Raw genomic sequence first — 19,286 nt, forward strand, 5'->3', positions numbered from 1 at the left:
GGAAGAGAACTCAGGGGAACTTTTATGGGAATAACTTGAGGATCTTTATAGAAAGAATTTTATGAAATAAATAATTCTAAATAATTTTTAAGTTATCCAACCTAAAATGTTTATGAGAATTAGATTTTTTAAAAATAAAATTTAATGTTCACTTTATATGCATGAAGACCTATACACGACTAAGGAATTAATTGCTTGACATGGTACTACAATAGCAAAGGGAAAGAAGATAACACATCTGGTTTATATTTTAAGTCTTTTTTAAGGGCATTCCATGGTTTTCTTGTTGCAAAGGACATGCGTAAAATAAGAGCTAGTGTGATCTAAATCTTTGCAGCTGGTTCAAATAGCAACGTGAAAAAAACTTCCATAACTCCAATTTCTAGGGTTTTTTTCACATTTTGAACAATGCATTTAATAAAAAACAAACATAGAAAATAGAAAAGAATTCTTGATAGAGGAATTCAACCCAGGACATTTTTGTCTTGGTATCAGAGCTTTTTATCATATGTGGCAACTACTGCAAAATGGCCCTCAAAATATCAGTTTTGAAAAAATATTCTCCTAGACACAGCTATACACATAAATAAAATATGGTACATAAATATTTAAATGTTTTAAACCACATCAGACTGCGAATGACTGACTGGCTAACGCAGTGCCTTGCAGGAATACTCCATTAAGTAGAGCCATGTGTCACACAGTAGATTGCTGACAGGTACATTCTGTGAATAGTTGGTTCTGATTTATACAGGGATTTGGCAATGTTAACATGAGCCACAGAGGATATGCTTCTGTAATTGTTGCTGTAATTTTCTTGTTTCCTCCCATGTCAAGGGTACTTGCCACCAAGTTTTAATGTTGTAGGCGTCGAACCCTACATAGTCTAAAGTAAACATGAAAGTACACTACTTTGAAATCAGAGGACAGTTGACATTGAAATGGGCTGATACGGGTTTATTACACTCGTTATTTCTGTCCTGAACACAGCTTATTGTCTTTAGAGGGAAGTTTATTCTGAAACTTGAATTTTATTGTATGTTTAATAATGCCAACATAAAATATGTTATTGACAATGAAAAATGAATTTAATAAGTATGACAAGAGATTTTTGTTCTTCATCTACTTTTTAAAATCAGATTATTATCAGGCATGAAATAGTTTGGCCCTTCACCTTCAGGTTATAAGTTCAAAATTAATAGACCTTTTCATCAGTTTCTGATTTTTGTGGTTTTAGAGCATTCTCCCTCTCCCTTTCTCTTTTCCTCTCTCTCTCCCTCCCCCATCTCTCTCTGTCTTTCTCTGTCTTTCTCTCTCTCTCTCTCTCTGTATATATGCATGTGTCAAATGATGATGGTTTCTTTCATGAGACTAAGAATTCAAAACCCCACTTTCTTTTTGCTTCCTGTGTCAGTTTCTAAGGTTTGAACAAATAGCATTTAAATGGAAATCACACTCACGTGTCTCCCTTATACCAAATGTTATCTCTACCGTGCAGATTCCCGTACTTGAAATATGAATCTTTTAACTACAAATCCTTGCGAGCATTCTGGGACTTAGCACAGGTGGTGTCACATAAATTAATATATGCATTTTATATTATATAACAGAATCTAAAATATCCCAAGAAATGTTGAAGCTTATTACAGTTATAGTAAATTCTGTAGATGAAGGAGCAGTGGAGAAACACTTCCCCGAGGACCTCAAGTATACTTTAGAAAAATGTAAATAACCCCTTTGTGTTCTTTAATTTACATTTTCCCTTAAAACCCTCATTGTTTATTAAATCCTCATCAGTTTTTCGGGATGAGGAGAGGAACCTCCAGCTGGTAACTTAACCTCTGTGTTGAGACTGATTCTGACCTCAGGATGTGTAACTGAGGGGGAGCTGCAGGCAGACCCTTCATGTCTGTGCTGTTGCATGGAAAGGAAAGAGAAATGTTTACAGGAAAGCAGTTTATTTTGATTATATAATACCAAGTGGAAAAATCTCATCAAAACTAATCACACACTGTGATTCTGGTTTGATTAAAGGTTTTAGATAAATACATTAAATAGGATTGGGTAGATCAGTCTGAAATAGTAAGAGCCAGAATATTCAGGGGGGGAAAACATTGCTTGAGAAAAATTCTTCCAAATGAGCATAAAATTGACAGTTTAAATTCACTTTTTAAATATTTTTCTAGTTTTTATAAAGTCAACATGTTTTCCCAACTTAATTATTAACATTAGACTAGGTATGGTTTGTTGGTAGAGTGCTTACCTGTGTGCATCTGGCCCTGGGCTCAAGTCCCAGCATAGTCAGAAGACTGACTTTCTTTTGCTGCTTGTTTGTGTCCTGAATGTTCATTGAGGACCTAAGCATCGGGTGTCCTGATGAATGCTGGAGGTAAAGTTCCTTCGTGGGCAGCAAGCTCAGCATCTGACCCGAGCTGATAGATACTGTCACATCTTCATCGACTAGGGAGACCTGGAGGATCTCAGAAAGCTGCTTTGAGGCACTGACTTTATACACAGGAACCTGCAAGTTGGTCCAATAAGAAGTCAAAGAAAAGAGGTCCCGCAGTAGGAAGGGACTGGACCAGGAAGCAGCTTCACATTTGACTGAATAAAGGAGGTCAGGGGAGTGTGGAGTTCCTGGGAAAGGCAGGCAGAACTGGAGTGTGGAGGACCTGGGAAGAACTGGAGTGTGGAGGACCTGGGGAGAACTGGAGTGCCCATAGAAAATGGCACTTGAAGTGCAGCAAGTTCTCTAGGTGTGGCCTGGGAGAAACTGACATGGGAAACCCAACAGCAGGCATGTTTTAAGCTCATGGCTAATTATTAAAAGCCATGTAGAAAGCAGTGATAGTTGTAAGTGGGTCTCAGCCTGATTTGTGTGCTTGTCAAGCAAGGTTCTGCACCATAAGAATTAGAGGATAAGCAAGAATGGTAGATGATTTAAAAAGAAAAGGGAGAAGAAGAAAGAAGTAATCATAGTAGTGGTGATAGTGTTGGTGGTAATGGTGATTATGGTAGTGGTGGTGGTAGTGGTAATGGTAATGGTTGATGTAGTAGTGGTGATAGTTGGTGTAGTGGTGGTGATAACTTGGCATAGTAGTGGTGGTGGTGATAGTTGGTATGGTGGTGGTGATAGTTGGTGTAGTAGTAGTGATGGTAATAGTTGGTGTGGTGGTAGTGATGGTGATAGTTGGTGTGGTGGTAGTGATGGTGATAGTTGGTGTGGTAGTGGTGGTAGTGGTGGTGATAGTTGGTGTGGTGGTGGTCTTCACGGGTGTCTAGGAGAATGAGTCCTGTCAGGGCCTCCTTACCACCCAAAACTATAGAACACAATCCTTGGGTGTATTCTGCATGGCTGGGGTTGGATTTTATTTCCCACAGTTCTTTGCTGATGGAGTTGTAGGTCTGCTCTCTGTCCTGCTTGGGTACCACTGACATTCATCTGTATGCTCCTTGGGTTTGTACCTCCGAGCCCCGTGCATCATCCTGCTGCTGAGTTATGTCACTCTTTGCTGTCCTCCCCTCAGTGAAGGGGAGACTGTAGTGTGTGGTATTCTTTAGCTCCTGAGCCAAAAAACAGAGGCCCATTACCTGCAAATCAGTTAGCTACTTGGGAATTCGTATACCCTCGAGCTGATACCTTTCTTAGCTGTACTTTGTTTCCAGAAAGCATTTGACTGGTCTTTAAGCCACAGCCTGGGTAATAAAGACAGCACCGCCAGTGTTTTGATGTCACAGCAGCCGGGAGGGACACATTGAATCCCATTACCAGAGGAGCCTTAGACGTCTAGTGGGGCAGATCCGCTACTGAGCTGTGTGCTGAATGAAACAGACACTGGGAACTTTTTCAGCTTACATTATTGCTCTTAAAAACTGCAACTTGGATTCTGGAGTTGATCTGTTTTATATGTTCAACCTCTTAACAATAGAGGGAAAGTTATGGTTTTATTTATATCTCTCACTGAGCAGATTTGCACACACACACATACACACACACCTCCCTCCCTCTCAAGGAACCCAAGGTTGTAGTAACCTAAACGATCCTTACTTTCTGTAGGGTACAAACTGTGGCTTTGGTAATTGGCGTTGATTGTAGAGTTTCGAGGGCTGAGAACATGGTGATTCTAGCCTCTAGTCCTCCACTTAGAAACGTGCACGGCCCAGGACAGTATTCTTTATAGCATGTTAATTCGTTTTAAGAAATGCTAAACGTTTGTGGGATCTCATTGTTCTTTTCCTTTTCTGTGTGTATGATTTATTTTGTAGGAGTATAAATTGAAACACATTCCTGGAACGTATGATGGCTTTAAGATATTTTTGTTGTGCTTATCCTGGAAGTATAAAATAGGCTGTGCACCAGAGCTAATGACAACAGGTCCTTTAACATTTGTGTTATAACAATGGCCACTGGGCAGTCAGCTGCCAAACATCTTGCAATTAATCTGATACGCACATTGGCTTTCATATTCTTTTTCTTCCAGAACAAATGCCCTGAGGTAGAGGAATTGGTCTTCAGCCACTTTGTGATCTGTAATGACACACAGGAGACACTGCGGTTTGGCCAGGTGGACACTGATGAAAATATCCTGCTGGCAAGTCTCCACAGCCACCAGTACAGCTGGCGCTCTCACCGATCCCCACAGGTATTCGCGAAGCAGGCTGACAAACAGCCCTTGTTCAGGAGGGGGGTTTGTTTACTCTGCAGTGGTGTCTGTGTCCCGTTGGAAACCCAGGACGGTTGAGAGGCCGCGCTCCCTGTGGAGTGCAGTGCGTGAGTGCTGCTCAGGAAAGAGAGGCCTCAGAGGTCGTGGTCCTTCTGCAGAGCGGGGTGACGCGGTCCCTGCCCTGTTGACGGAAGGTGCTTTACTGCTGTGTGGTGTGCAGTCGGTGTTACGTACACGCTTGTCGCCAGCAGTGCAGAGACAAAGTCTCTGTGACTTCAGAGACGGCTGAGGTCATGCAGTGACCACAGTGACAAGCTGTGCCTGAGGAGACCGAGAAAAGACACAGCAAAGGGTTTTGTTCTCCACATGGTGCAACTCCATTTTCCTGTCACTTTAGACGGGGATAATTAGAGAGATGTGCCCTGCAGGGATAGTCCACGGATGAATTAAATGCAAAGATGTGGTCTAAATGAGAAAAAGAAATCCTAGGAAGAATTCCCAGGAATAAACTACTATCTGCTTGTGATTAAAAGTGAGTCATTAGATTAGGGAGCATGTTTTCCCATGTGGTCCATAGGTCTGTTCACCCTCGGGCTTCACCCCCTCCTTTCTCCTCTGTACCCCAAAGAACTAGATTCTTGTCTTTTGCTTATTTTGAGTTTTTTCACATGAAATCACCCACTGTTGATATAAAATTTGGAAATATAGACACAATGAAATATCCTTTATCTAAAAATCTTAATTTTAAATCAAATTAATCTGACAGGACTTTAAAATTCTAAGCTTTTCTAAATACAAATTCTCATTTTAAGATTTGTTTTTTTATTATTTTTGATTATGTCTATGAAGTGAGTAGGTGTGTGTCCTTGAGTACAGGTGCCCACAGGTGCCAGAAGTGTGGGGTCCTCTGGAGATGGAGTTATAGAACGTCATGAGCTGCCTGACATAGGCGCTGGACCCAAACTCTGGAAGAGCAGCACAGCTCCCTCCAGTGCTTTGAGATATAACTCCCTACGAAAGCTTCTCACACAGTATGATACTGCACTTAGAATTTTATCCTAAATCACACGTTTTCCAACTTTTCTCTTGAAAATGTTCCATGTTAGAGTTTTCATTTGCCCTGTCTGACAGGATAGATACTGTATTTATTTTGAATTTTTTTTTTGCTAGTTTTTTCTTATTGGTTGAAAAGTTAGGAGCTTGCAGAACAAAGGCCCATGCACATGCAGTCCCAACCATAGTAACACTCGCTGTCTAGACATTTCCACGGCCACTGCACCACCGCCTCCACCACCATCACCTCCACCTCCACCTCCGCCTCCACCATCATCACCTCCACCACCATCACCACCACCTCCACCACCATCACCTCCACCTCCACCATCATCACCGCCACCACCAGCGCCATCACCTCCACCACCAGCACCGCCACCACCAGCGCCATCACCACCAGCACCGCCACCACCAGCGCCGCCACCGCCACCACCACCCTCCACCACCAGCACCCTCCACCTCCACCACCAGCACCTCCACCTCCACCACCAGCACCTCCACCTCCACCACCACCTCCACCACCAGCACCTCCACCTCCACCACCATCACCTCCACCTCCACCACCACCTCCACCTCCACCACCATCACCTCCACCTCCACCACCATCACCATCACCTCCACCACCATCACCATCACCTCCACCACCATCACCACCACCTCCACCACCGCCTCCACCATCACCATCACCTCCACCACCATCACCATCACCTCCACCACCATCACCATCACCTCCACCACCATCACCATCACCTCCACCACCATCACCATCACCTCCACCACCACCGCCTCCACCATCACCATCATCTCCACCACCATCACCATCACCTCCACCGCCCCGACCTTCAGGATTCCTGAACTCTGGAGCTCAGCTGGCAAAGCTGATCTTAACGCATGCCTCAGGACTGTGGGGACATGCTGCCCCTGGGTGGACTAGAAGTCAGTGAGAAACAAGAATGGGCAGCCACTGTGACCATTACACTTTAAAAGAGTTATTATGTAGTCTGTTGCTATATCTATTTTAAGTATAAGGGAACTTGATTTTATTAGTTTATATATATAGTTTTATACCAATGGTCCTATCTTCTTCTCCTGTATTTTGTCTGTATGATTCATCTGTTAAAGTAGCCATCTGCGGTTTTAGGAGAAGGGCTGAGAAATCTCTGCTACAGTACCCAGGAAAGCCTAAAACCAAGAGTGATAGAGGGTTCTTGGTCGATGTGTGAGCCCTTGCGAAGGGGTTAACTTCTGTGCCTTTTACTTGCATCAATGAAGTTGGCACAGAGCATTGTCTGTCGCCAGGTGTGGGGGTGAACCTGTGTCCCAGCACCCAGGAGGACCAGGAAATTCACACCAGTATGAGCCAAGCGGAACGGCCTCAGCCCCGTCCCCACCCAAAAAAGAAAACTTTGAGTTTGATTCAGACTCCTTTAAAAGAAAATGATGTCCTTTTTATGTTTCTATGTATGCTGAAATGTATTTTAAGACCTCTGAAGCCAGAGGCATTAATGGGCCCAGAGGGCACTCACGGAATTCCTATCATCCACAAAAGCACAAGCTGCTCTCTCTAATGAGAGGCTACGTCTGAGCTCAGATCAGAACAACCAGCCACCTGGAGCTCGTCACAGATGCACAAGTGAGCAACATGTTCCTTTTCCAGATTCCAAGTCATATCCTGCATTGCCCAGCAATCTTGGTTTTAGGAACATTTGTGTCTGTGTGTTTATGCAACCTCGGGTATTAGTCAATTCATAGTCTCCGGGAGAATTTCTAAAGTTCATAGAACTTAACTCCACTAAACAATGCAGCTTATATTGCAGAGACCAAGAAAGTGGCAGTGACACCTGGAAAGGTTTCAGAAGGTCAGGATATCTTAGAACCACACAGAAGGTTGCTAACAACACTGAATCCCAGGAGGACAAGAAGAAACACGGACATACCAATCCCAGAAACCTTGAGCTGAGGAACCTTTTTGGATCGAGAAGTCATAAACTCCCTTATAGTTTGTAACACATGCTTTGAGGCAGTCACTTAAGATGTTGGACATTCCACAACAATTTCTTGCCTAAACAAACAAAAGAAGAATAGAACTTCTTCTTGGGGAATAAGTGAACATGTTCAGCTGCACAGAATTGTTGATGCCACCACAGGGACTTACAAATATACAAATTCAGCTCGCCAGATAGGTTGTATGACCAAAATTGTCATCAAGGAGTTGGTCTTCAAAGAAGTTTTTTATGGTATACTGAGGTGAATCTAGATCCTGGAAGTGTAAGTTCATGGCATCTTCTCGGAATACGAGCAAGTGTATATGGCTCAAAGGTAACAGAAGCCTTGTTTGATTTAACCAAGCTAGGAAGAGCACTCCTCCATAAACCGTAGGATTTACATATGAGCTATCTAACTTCCTTTCTGGTTCTAGAGAGCACTTGGTTAATCTTTTGAAATAGGAATACGTCTGCCTTGTGTGTTAATAATTCGTACTTCTATCTACCTTCAAAAGGCACAATTTATGAATTATGTACATTTTTAGAGGTGTAGAATTCCAACTATCAGTGGTTTAGTTTGTTTTATATAGAGATCTATTTTTATATAAATGTGTACTGCACCATGTGAGTAGTGGTACCTGAAGAGGTCAGAAGACGGTGCTAGACACACAGTAACTGGGTTAGGACGGGAGCCAGCGGTGTGTGGGTGTCGAGACCCAAACCCGGGCTTCCGCAAGGGCAGCCAGTGCTCCAGCCCCACAGCCACTTCATTTTAGTAATTAAATCAAGCAAGGTAAAAGGGGGGGGTCACTAGAGAGTGTATATAAAATAATAAAATATTTTCCTGAAATGAATATAAAAGTAGTTTATAAGTTCATGAACATAACACATTTTTTTTAAATTGTAAAATGTAGCTAGTTAGGAATTTTGATGACCAGCAAAATATTCAGCAGAGATAGTGCCAAAAGTAAAAACCCTGCCTGTAAGATGGAGGCTGGCACTATTCTCTGAGGTGCCAGGTGGTAGATACACTAGGCTTCCACAGCCTTCCAGCCTGGGCTGCAGCCTCTCGGCATTCACAATGTGAAGGGTCAGGCTGGGACTGGAGCTCAGCAGCTGAGAGCACTTGTTGCTCTTAGGGAGAACCCAGGATCAGGTCCCAGCACTCACGTGATACTCACAAGCACCCAGCATTCAGCCCCTGGGATCCAGCGCCCGCGCCCTCCTCTGACCTTCTTCAGCACCAGGCATGCACATGGTGCACAGGCATACTTGCGGGCAAAAGCTCATACATAAAATGAAAACGAATAAATCTAACTTTTAATTTTTTAATAAAATCTTTTTTAAAGTTATTTTTTAAAATGTAAAGGTTCCTAAGCTGCCCCAAAGTGCTCTGTTTGGCCCTAAGCCTATGTTGCCATCCTTGTTGTCATCCCTGTGCTCGTGGATGTCACGGGCCAAGGTTCAACTCGGAGTTCTCAGAACCGTGAGACAGAAGTGTGACTCATACCATGACCATGCTCCTGAAGCAGCGGTGACGTGTTCTGTTCTACTCCTCTTGTGCCCACTCAGTGTATGGGCTTTAGAAGGTTCTCCAGTTCCCTTTTGGGACATCGGAATATTTTAAGGTGAAATCTGATCATTTTTCTATTTTCCTAAAAAAGAAAGCAGTGTGTTTTGAGTATAAGACTGTCTCTTTTTTTTTCTGGTTTTAGAGAAAAGAGTTTTGCTGTGTAGCCCTGGCTGTTCTGGAACTGGCTCTGTAGACCAGGCTGGCCTCACTCAGAGATCTGCCTGCCTCTTCCGAGAGCTGGGACTAAAGACATGGAGCACCACCACTTCCCTCAAGACTGTCTTAGAATTCTAGCCAATTGTCCGTTTTGTGAGCTGGCCTATAACTCCTATTCAAATGGATCTGTATAAAGTGTTTGTTCACATGCATCCAGAGCAAAAAGAGGGTCCTTGTTGACTCAGCCACAGTTTAAAACCTCAGGAAGCAGACAACAGCAGGAAAGGTTCTGTGTTAACAATACTGATAAATTTGTCAGGTGTGCTCTGTGTGTGTATACGTGTTAAGGCTGGTTTTATTCTGTTTATGGTGCTGGGGATAAAAGAGCAAATGAGTAATATTTTTAATGAATTGAGGATATCATTCATATATACAGTGAATTTTTACCCCTCCCCCAGTCATCCTGGATCCTACAAGCACACCTCCCCCACCCTTTGATGGAAGAGTAAGAAGCTTCCAAGACATTAAAATAAGCCTAGACCTTGACCCCATAACTTCCTTAGTAATCTCATGTTAGAAAAGAACACAAACTGGATCAAAGACTTTAGAAACACTAAGAAAATCAAAGATACTCAAATGCTCATGTTTTAATTAAAATTCATCACTTGCCCTCCGACCCCTCCCATGTCCCCTTCTCAATTTGATAACCTCTATTTATTATTATTGTTACATGTGTATGTACAAGTACATACACACTGTTATGGTTTTGGTTCCTGGTCCCTTTAAGAGACAAGCCATGCCCACTCCCTCCCCCATCTGCTGAGGCAGGCTGACCTTCAGCTTCCGGCCTGAGCTCTCTCTCTTTTTCCATCTTCCTCTCAGAGAGGCAGCTTCGCTTCTCCCTCTCCCCCCACTTCTCTGCTTCCCCCGTCTCTTTCTCCCCCCTTTCTCTCTGTCTCTCTCTCTGTGTCTCTGTGTCTCTGTCTCTGTCTCTCTCTCTCTCTCCCCCTTCTCCCTTCCCCCTTCCCCCTTCATAACCCCCTGAATATTTATTCAACCTCACTCTGCAAGTCATGTCTATCCATGTCTCTGTCTCCTGCCCGCCCGCCATGTGTCTCCCTGCCTGGGACCAGCCACTGCTCGGGGACCAGCAGCTGTCTCTGCCTGGGACTGGCTGCTCGCAGGGCCAGCTGTCTGCCGCCACGTGGCCCAGTACCACCATTTGGGACCTACAGCATTTGCTGCCTGCCTACAGCTGCCGCCTGGGACTCTGTAGCATTTTGTTAGGAACAACACACACTACCTGTTGAATCTGTCCTTGTTGTTTGTGTGTCTGTATCTCAGATAGTTTAATAGAGACCCGCCCCAGGAGCAGTCAGGTCTCCTCTCCCTGCAGTCCTTAGTTTTCTGGAGTCTGTGTGGGACAGCCCCACAGAGTTCCCTCCTCCGCACTGGCATGTGTCTGATATTGCGGTTGCTCCAGTCTAGTTTATGTGGCTGTTTCTAGGAGAGACTGATTCCTAGCAGGCTCCCTGGTAGTCCAACTCTTAGAGTCATTCTGTCCCAAGCTGTTCCCTGAGCCCTATATGCAGGAGCTTTGATGTAGATGTGTACGCTGAGGCTGGGGTCCCCACAATCCATTGATTTCTCATTATGTCCAGTTGTGGTTTGCTGTAATAGTCTCCATTGGGTGTAAAGAGAAACTTCTTTGTGGCAGCCACACTTATCAGAGTTTTCACACCTCCTGTTCCCCCTTACATGTACCTCTCTGCTCCCCCGTCTTCCACACCTCTTACCACATGTTCATTCATGAGCCATTGGTCTAGTTCAAGTCCTCTGGCTTCTGCTACTCCACAATCCTGAACTCTCTCTGAGACTTCTCTCAGATATCATGCTATTGCCCATAGTCATGGAGATCCTGTCGCCATTGCTCTGCAGGACTGGCCCTTTCACTCACACCAGAACTCATCAGTGGGGTAAGTGTTGGCCTGAACCAACTCAAGGGCCCTGCCTCTGGGCGGACAGCCTGGATCTCTGTCAGGCATCCTTTCCCCCTCAAGAGGGGTAGGGCCAACTCTCCTGTGCCAACCCTGTGAGGGATGGGGCCAGCACTCCTGTGCCCACATTACTGCTGGTGCTGCAGGTCAGCTAGGGGCAAGGTTCTCCTGCTTGTGGCCAGCAAGGGGCAGGGCCAGATTTCCTGCCTGTAGCAGCGGTCAAGCTGCAGAGCTAGGTAGGACATCAGCATGGCTTCAGTGGGCAGCCCAGACCACGGACATCCACTTGGCTTTTGGTGGTCACATGGGCCACAGACATCAACACAGCCTCCTGTTTCAGTAGGACCATGGACCAAATGTTTATTTTTAAAAAGATAAAGTAAAATCTAATCTTTTAAAGTTTTTATATAGGAAAAAAGATTGTTGCTATCTCCTAGAACCAAGAGAAGAATACAAATTCTGTATATAGAATGTCATCTTCACAATATAAGAAAAAAATGCACAAAAGTATTGAAAGATGGTGTTTATGTGATGGAGCACAGTGCCTGACTTGGTGTCCTCCCAGGTCCTCCTGTCATTTTCCTCTGCCTTAATCAGTCTCCTTTCTTTTGTTCGTTTTTGATGTTGTATACATTAATCGTGAGGCCACAGCTGCAGCGGGGGAGGGAGGCCCATCCTCTCCACGTCCAGCTGACACCTTCTCTGCAGTCACAGCCAACCCTGCTGCCTCCTGACCTGCAGAGGGAATGAGTGTCACTTGTCAATAGAAATGTACTGAAATATGACAGGAGGAAAGTATCAGTCAGCTGGAAGATATTGATTAGAAAGCATCCAATCTGAAGAAGAAAAAGAAAAAAAGACCCAAAGGGACTCATATCCCAGAGACTTCTTGGACATGTTCAAAATGTGCAGCATATGAGTAATTATAGTTCCTGAATGAGCAGAGAGAGCCAGAGGAACAAAGCACTATCTGAGGAAGCATCTCAGATGTTATAGAAGATGGAGATTTATAGTCTAGTAGCTCAGAAAAACTCCAAACACCACAACCAGACACATAAGGAAACTACTAGAAACCAAATCAGAGTGTGTGTAAAGCAGCCAGAGCACAACGCAGTGAGAAGGACAGGGTGGGGCTCCACGGGCTCCACCCTGTCAGCGGCCAGAGACAGAATCACAGCCCTGACACGCCAAGAGCTTTGGTTGGACAGACATGGGGCAGGTTAAAGTCAGCAGGATTTAATATGGCTATGAGAAGACTCTCGTTTGACCCTGGGCTTGGAGGTGAGAGTCGCCCATGACAGAGAGCTGAGTGGGAGGTTGATTCTGAGAAAAGATGGTGTGCCTGGAAACAGAAAAGCCCTAAACCTAACCTGGTTGGATACCTTGAGATGTTGGTTGCTTTTGAGTGCAGAAAAAAGCATATATGGAGGAGAATGCACACTCGAAACATGAAATGCCAAGCTCCACTCCTGAGAAAACGGACAGATACAAGTTTTCGTTTCTCATCACTTCCAGTTTCTCCTCTGCCAAATTAAAAGGTTATTTTGGATAGTCTACACCAAAAAAATGTATAAGTAACTAGTAAGAAACTCTGTTCTCTATAATCGTAGCTTCCTTTCCCCCTTTTTAACTGGGTTTCCAGGCTGTCTTAGGTGGGGTTTCCATTGCTTTGATAAAACGCTGTTAAAAAAAAAAAAAAAAAAAAAAGCAACTTAGGGAGGAAAAGGTTTGCTGCAGGTTCCAGATGAGGGAAGTCGGGGTTAGAGATCAAGGCAGGAGCCACTGCTTACCGGCTTGCTCAGTTTGTTCTCATACACACCCCAGAACCACCTGCTCACGAGTAGCAGCGTCCACAACAGGCTGGATCCTCCCACAATTATTAATCAAGAGAATTCCTCACAAGCAGGCCAGTCTTACGGAGGCATTTTCTCAACTGAGCTTTCCTCCTCTTGGAAGTCTAGTCTCTACCAAGTTGAAGAAACGCTGGGCAGCACAGATGGATAGAGAAGAGGCATGCTCATACGTGGAGTCTGGAGGGCAACATAGCAGTCTCCAGAGCAGTGGTTCTCAACCTATGGGTCATGCCCCCTTTGGCATTTACATTATAGTTCACAACAGTAGAGAAACTACAGTTATGAAGTATCAGCAAAAACAATTTTATAGTTGGGGTCACCACATCGAGGAACTATATTAACGGGTCACAGAATTAGGAAAGTTGAGAACCTCTGCTCAGATTTGAAATTCAAATTTGGCCTATCATCAGTGTCTAGGCAGCAGTGGGCTGTCTAACAAGTCCCCAAGTGAGTGTTGAGCGAATAAGACCTACAGGACTGTGTGCTACAAGGGTGTGGGCCAAGGAGAACCCCGTAGAGGCTCCAGGACTGTGTTCTATGGGGGTGTGGGCCAAGGAGAACCCTGTAGAGGTTCCTGTTGATGCCAGGAGACACACGGGCTGATGGTCTAGACGAATTCTGAAAACCCACCAGACAGACGCTGGGTATTCTTGGTTCTTAGTCCAGTCCACATATTCAGTTAGGAAGGAATTCTCCATGGCGCATAGCTTCAGGCTCTTGGCTCTGGTGTCTGCACCATACATCTGTTTCAATGAAAGTCATCTCTCTGTCATTTTCTTAGCTTGCTTTCTGCTTTCAGAATTTTGAAAGTTTGAAGACCCTTCATTTACACTCTGTCTCTTTGAGTCTAAAGTGGCAATATTCCTGACAATGTAATCCTTTAAACAACTTCGTGGGTCACTCATTGATTTTATTGAGGATCACTATATTTGGAAATTAAACCCACAGATCTCTCCTAGATAAGCCCTTCCGAAATTCTAGACTCTACTAGACAGTGCTAAAGGACACTGTACTTGAGCATCTGAGATAGCAATGTCAAGTGCCTATGACGCTAACAAAGAATACCATAGGCACACTCTATGAGACCACTTTTCCTAGCCATGGCCAACTGTGGATTTTAGCCTGGAAGCCATTACTTTGTTTAGTGTCATTTTCCAGTTGAAAAATCTGGGAGCTTTCAGAACTAGCCAGTTATGGCCTTCTTTTATAACAACCGTTCCTTAATCTGATGTCAGCATAGTAGGAGGTAGGAGCTAGGAGGTCCTTAAGTACTGTCTGGTAACCTCAGCTGTCCCTTGGCTTATTAACCTGTTTGCTCCTTTCCGTGAACCTGTGGCTAACAGTGCTGCTGGACTTGGAGCTTCTCAGCAGCCGTCCCCTCCACTTTCCTCAGCCCCAGCCTGCGCTGCTCTGCCAGGGTTCTTCCCAGTCTCACATCTTCATAGATTTGATTCTTCCGTGCTGCACCAGTTTATAAACAACACAATCTGTCCCCGCCCATTGCTGTCTTGCCTGTCATCCTAAGACTCGACTACCTGCAACAATCAGCCTTTGTATCTCAAAGGATGTTTCTAGTCAGGAACTCCAGGACTAGGTTAATTCTTACGACTCAGGGTCTGAAAAGACGGTATATAAGACTTGGACCAGAACGGAAGTGCAACCTCTGAAGGCTCAACTGTGCTGCAGGACTGACATCCAAAACGGTGTATTCGTGTGGCTCATGGCAGGGGATTTCAGGTGTTCTCTTCAAGGATCCTTCCATAGAGTTGCTTGTATATCCTCTTGATTTGGCAGCTGGCTTCTCCTAGGTTAAGGAGTCCAAGACAGAATGAGGCAGAAGCCAGTATTTATGTATAAGTTTGGGAGTCATTATCATTTCTCTAACATTCTAGGGGTAACACAAATCAAACCTCCATAATGGAGAAGGGATTACACAAAGAAACAAGAACCAAGCATCATTAGACTATCTTAGAAATATGTTTATAATAATTACCAGTGGTAGAATTGGTGGGGATAGGTTGAAAAACGGAATCTGTCCAGGGCGGATAAGATATATAATAAAAAAAATAAGCTGTAGTAGGATAACTAGGATATACCGGTATTTTAACAGTCGAGAAAGGGAGAATTAGGGAGATGAATCAGTCTCCCCAACTTGTAGCTCTAGCAGCCATGTTTAAAAATAAATAAAAATTAAAAACCTGAGTATAGTGGCATGTGCCTCTAATCCCAGTGGTAGGTAGGTGAGGAAGAGAACCCTAAGGCTTACTGGCCAGTCAGTGTAGCCAGTTGGTGAGCTCCCGGTACAAGGAGAGATCCTGTCTCAAGAAAATAAGGTGATGAACCATGCAAGAAGTCAACCAACATTGACCTCTGGCCCCTCACACACATGCACACATGTACACACATGTACACAATTTGAGGTTCATTTGGGGGTTACGCCCATTAGACTCTTTGGGGTTCAGAAAGATTTGCTGTGGCAGGGAAAACTGGCTGATTGGATCCAAGTAAATGGAATAAATCAACTCACATACATTACTGCGACATGTTCTTTATTCCATTGCATGAAAAAGCAAGAAGAAGCGGAAGAGTAGTTACGGTGAAAGTAAAACAGTGCAGATCACCGAGTGGCCTCAAGGGGCAGCGCGGGTCCTTAGACCACGGTGGCCATGAAGGCAGGGAGCCCAAGATGGACAGGCACGCCATGCAGAGGGAGGCTGGGTATTTATTTAGTGGGTAGTGGAAGGGGGAGAGGAGAGAAGGGAGAAGAGCGTGTGTGTGTGGAAAGAGAGAGAGAGAGAGAGAGAGAGAGAGAGAGAGAGAGAGAGAGAGAGAGAGAGAGAGAGAGAGAGGAGAGGGAGAAATTGGGGAGGAAAAGAGGAAAGGAGCTCAGACTGGAAGCAGAAGGAAGATCTGCTTGCCCCAGCAGACAGGGTTGGGGGGACAGACCATTGCAGGAGTGATCTCCAGGGGTTTTTAGTTTTTGCAGATATAGTTAGAAAATACATAGCCAAATACAATGATATCATGCATTTTAGGATCACAAAAAGGGTCAGGTAGAACCTGACAAAGCAGGACTTTGGAACAGCTGACACCACCCAGCAAAGAGCCAGCAAACCACCAGATGCGTTACTAAATGTCTCTGAACCTGGATTTCACCCACGCCCAAAACTGTCTGTCTGGTAAGGGCAGGGCATGCTACCTTCCTGCCCAGTGCCTGTCTTCTTTAGAAATTTCTATGTGGTCTGTTAGCAGGTAATTTTGTGGGATTGACTCTATGTAAATTTGACTGTTAGAACAAACAGTGAATGTTATAGTTCTAAGTCTCATGGTGTGGGGGAATGGAAAGGTCACTCCATTGCCCATGCAGGAGAAGTTACACTGCTGAGGTGTTTTGGGAATTAATCCCATCTTGAAGGGAGAATCATGGCCTCACAAGGTTTCCACAGATACGACAGTGACTTTTCCAAAAGACAAGTATTCCCACAGCTCTGCAAAACAGGTTATTCCATGTGGAGTGTACGTACAAACTTCCATGGATTAGTCTATTGATCTATTGGCTGTACCTTTACTGTATAGTCTTGTGGGCTCCAACATCCACACAAATCAAAAAAAGAGAGGGAGTATCTATCTGGAGAGTTATCACCATTGTTAGATGTCACAGGAGATCAAGATATAGAAACTGAAGAGACTGGTTTTGGACATTTAGGACATAATTGATTGTTTCGTGGCTGAAAGAGAGCCCCTTGTGTGGAAAAATGAAGATAGAAGCCATACTATAATAGGCTGAGAAATGAATGGGAAGTAAGAAAGTGGGGAGGGTACACTTGAGTTTTTGCTTGTTTGGTCAGTTTCATGTTTCTATTGTTTTTTTAAAAAAATCTTATTTGGAGAGCGGATACAAAAATTGCACGGTCAGGGAAGATTTTGAATAAATGTAAGCATGCTCATATGAAAAGAAATTTTAAAGAGATTGATGTAGACTAGAGAAAGAACTATTAAGACTTAGAAAATAGGAGCTTTCAAAAGTTAGCCACAGGTTGACCTTGGTATCTTAGTTGGGTTTTTATTGCTCTGAAGAGACACCATGACCACAGCAACTCTTATAAAGAAAACATTTAATGTGATGGCTTGCTTATAGTTTCAGAGGTTTGGTCCATTATCACATGACATGATGGCATGCAGGCAGACGTGCTGGAGTAGGAGCTGAGAGTCCTACATCTTAGAGGCAACAGGAAGTCGACTGAGACACTGGCAGATATCCTGAGCATAGGAAACCTCAAAACCCACCCGCCAGTGACACACTCCCTCTAAGAAGGCCACTCCCACAAAGCCACACCTCCTAATCTTACCCTATGAGATTATGGGGGCCACTTACACTCAAACCACTGTAGATGGGAAGTCCACAACAGACACCTATTGCTGCTCAGTAAACTTCTCCAGTTAGAGGCTTAGACCTCTCATCAGTTCACGAGCCTGCCTATAAGAGATGCAGAACCACTCCAGCCAAGAGTTTGCTGCTCCCATCAGGGTATACTCAGCAGATGGCCTCACCCACATACATGGTAGGAGGCAGGATATTGGCCAGGTGTCTTGGTCCTCTGGCATGCACACAATTCTTCACAAGGGAAAATCGTTCTGAAAGAACAAAAAAACTGTGCTGTCTCTTGAATCTCAGATAAGAACTCTTAGTATCATTCTGGCACATTGGACAGAGCATGTTACAAAATTAGGCTGGCAAAGAGCCTACACAGATGATTGGTGGTCTTTTACAACTTAGAAGGGCCTCTTCCTAGTCTGAGGTCAGAGACAGAATAAGTAGTAGTAGGCTTACCCGGAGTGAAAGGGAGGGAAATATAGGAGACTGTACTGCCGCTGGCCATGCTTTGTGATGGGCCTTCAGTAGATGTTTTCTGAGTAAAGAAATCGGGGTGGGGGGGGGGGGCTCAGTAACTTCTCTAATAGTTCTCAAGATCAGAAGCTTAAAATCATAATTTAACAATCCTGTGCTCCAATCCTGACTTCTGTATCATTCTGGTTGGCTCTGTATATACTATGCAGCTATTTAAAAATATATGTGTGTGAGTATGTGTATGTATATACATACATACACCATCAGGGAAGTCAGGTTCTTAACCAGGTTTTTAACCTGGTTCTCTTCATCCCTACCTTTTTGGTCACAAAGCCAGTGCTAAGAAGGGGATCACTTATATGTTTCAAATGCATGTTCAAGTTCTCACTCTTGCTTAATCTTCTGTGTTTATTCTGTAAAGAAAAAATTATTACTTACCATAAACTAAAACTGCATAGAATAATTACTAAATATTGTGTATTAAAAGTATACTTCATTTACTACATGATGTCTTTTTCTGTGATCGTGGAAATAGTTTCTCAGGAATCTCAGTATCACCCTTATCAGTGTTTAGCGCACAACTGTCCGCAGCTAACAGCTCCACTAGGGGAGGAAGGATTTTGTGTCTTGTTCCACAGTGACAGTAACAAGGTTCTTTTTATTGTTGCTGACACCAAGAAAGCTAAAGTCAACAGTGAGGTAAACACTTCTTGGGACCATCTGGCAAGGATTTTAATCCAATCTGTAAACATTGGTTCTGTTTGAGAACCAGGAACTACTGTCAGCTTGGCTCCAAGGGCTTTCTTACTTCATTTTACACGGCAACCAGAAGAGCTACAGAGGACTACAGACCAGAAGAGCTACAGAGGACTACAGACTCAGTTTCTCCACTTCTGTTTCTTCAGGGGTTTTACTTTCATCAAGGATTTCCTGAGGGGCCTTCCAGTGTCTTCCAACGTCATCTGTGGTAGACTAAATGAGGCCAGAGCAGGTTCCAACACTAGGTATCTAGTGATGGTGAAATGTCTCCACTTCCTTATATCAGACGCAGGAGTTTGAGACTCAGCTCCTTTACCTGTGTTTCTGCATAAAAATCCCCTGCAGATACGGCTGTGGTGGGCACTTCATCCGGTCCCAGCCCATTTCTGGAGCTTTC

The 19,286-nt window shown here is 44.2% G+C and overlaps 1 protein-coding gene across 1 annotated transcript in view; it reads left to right on the forward strand.

Annotated features, from left to right (window-relative positions):
• Vps13b (vacuolar protein sorting 13 homolog B) overlaps positions 1 to 19,286 on the forward strand; it is a 467,803-nt gene that overhangs the window by 385,647 nt on the left and 62,870 nt on the right. The window contains 1 exon segment of the mRNA XM_038343548.2: positions 4,482 to 4,643. Within this exon segment, the coding sequence (XP_038199476.1) occupies positions 4,482 to 4,643 (162 nt within the window).

Source organism: Arvicola amphibius, chromosome 9, assembly GCF_903992535.2.
Source record: "Arvicola amphibius chromosome 9, mArvAmp1.2, whole genome shotgun sequence".
Classification (NCBI taxonomy): domain Eukaryota; kingdom Metazoa; phylum Chordata; class Mammalia; order Rodentia; family Cricetidae; genus Arvicola; species Arvicola amphibius.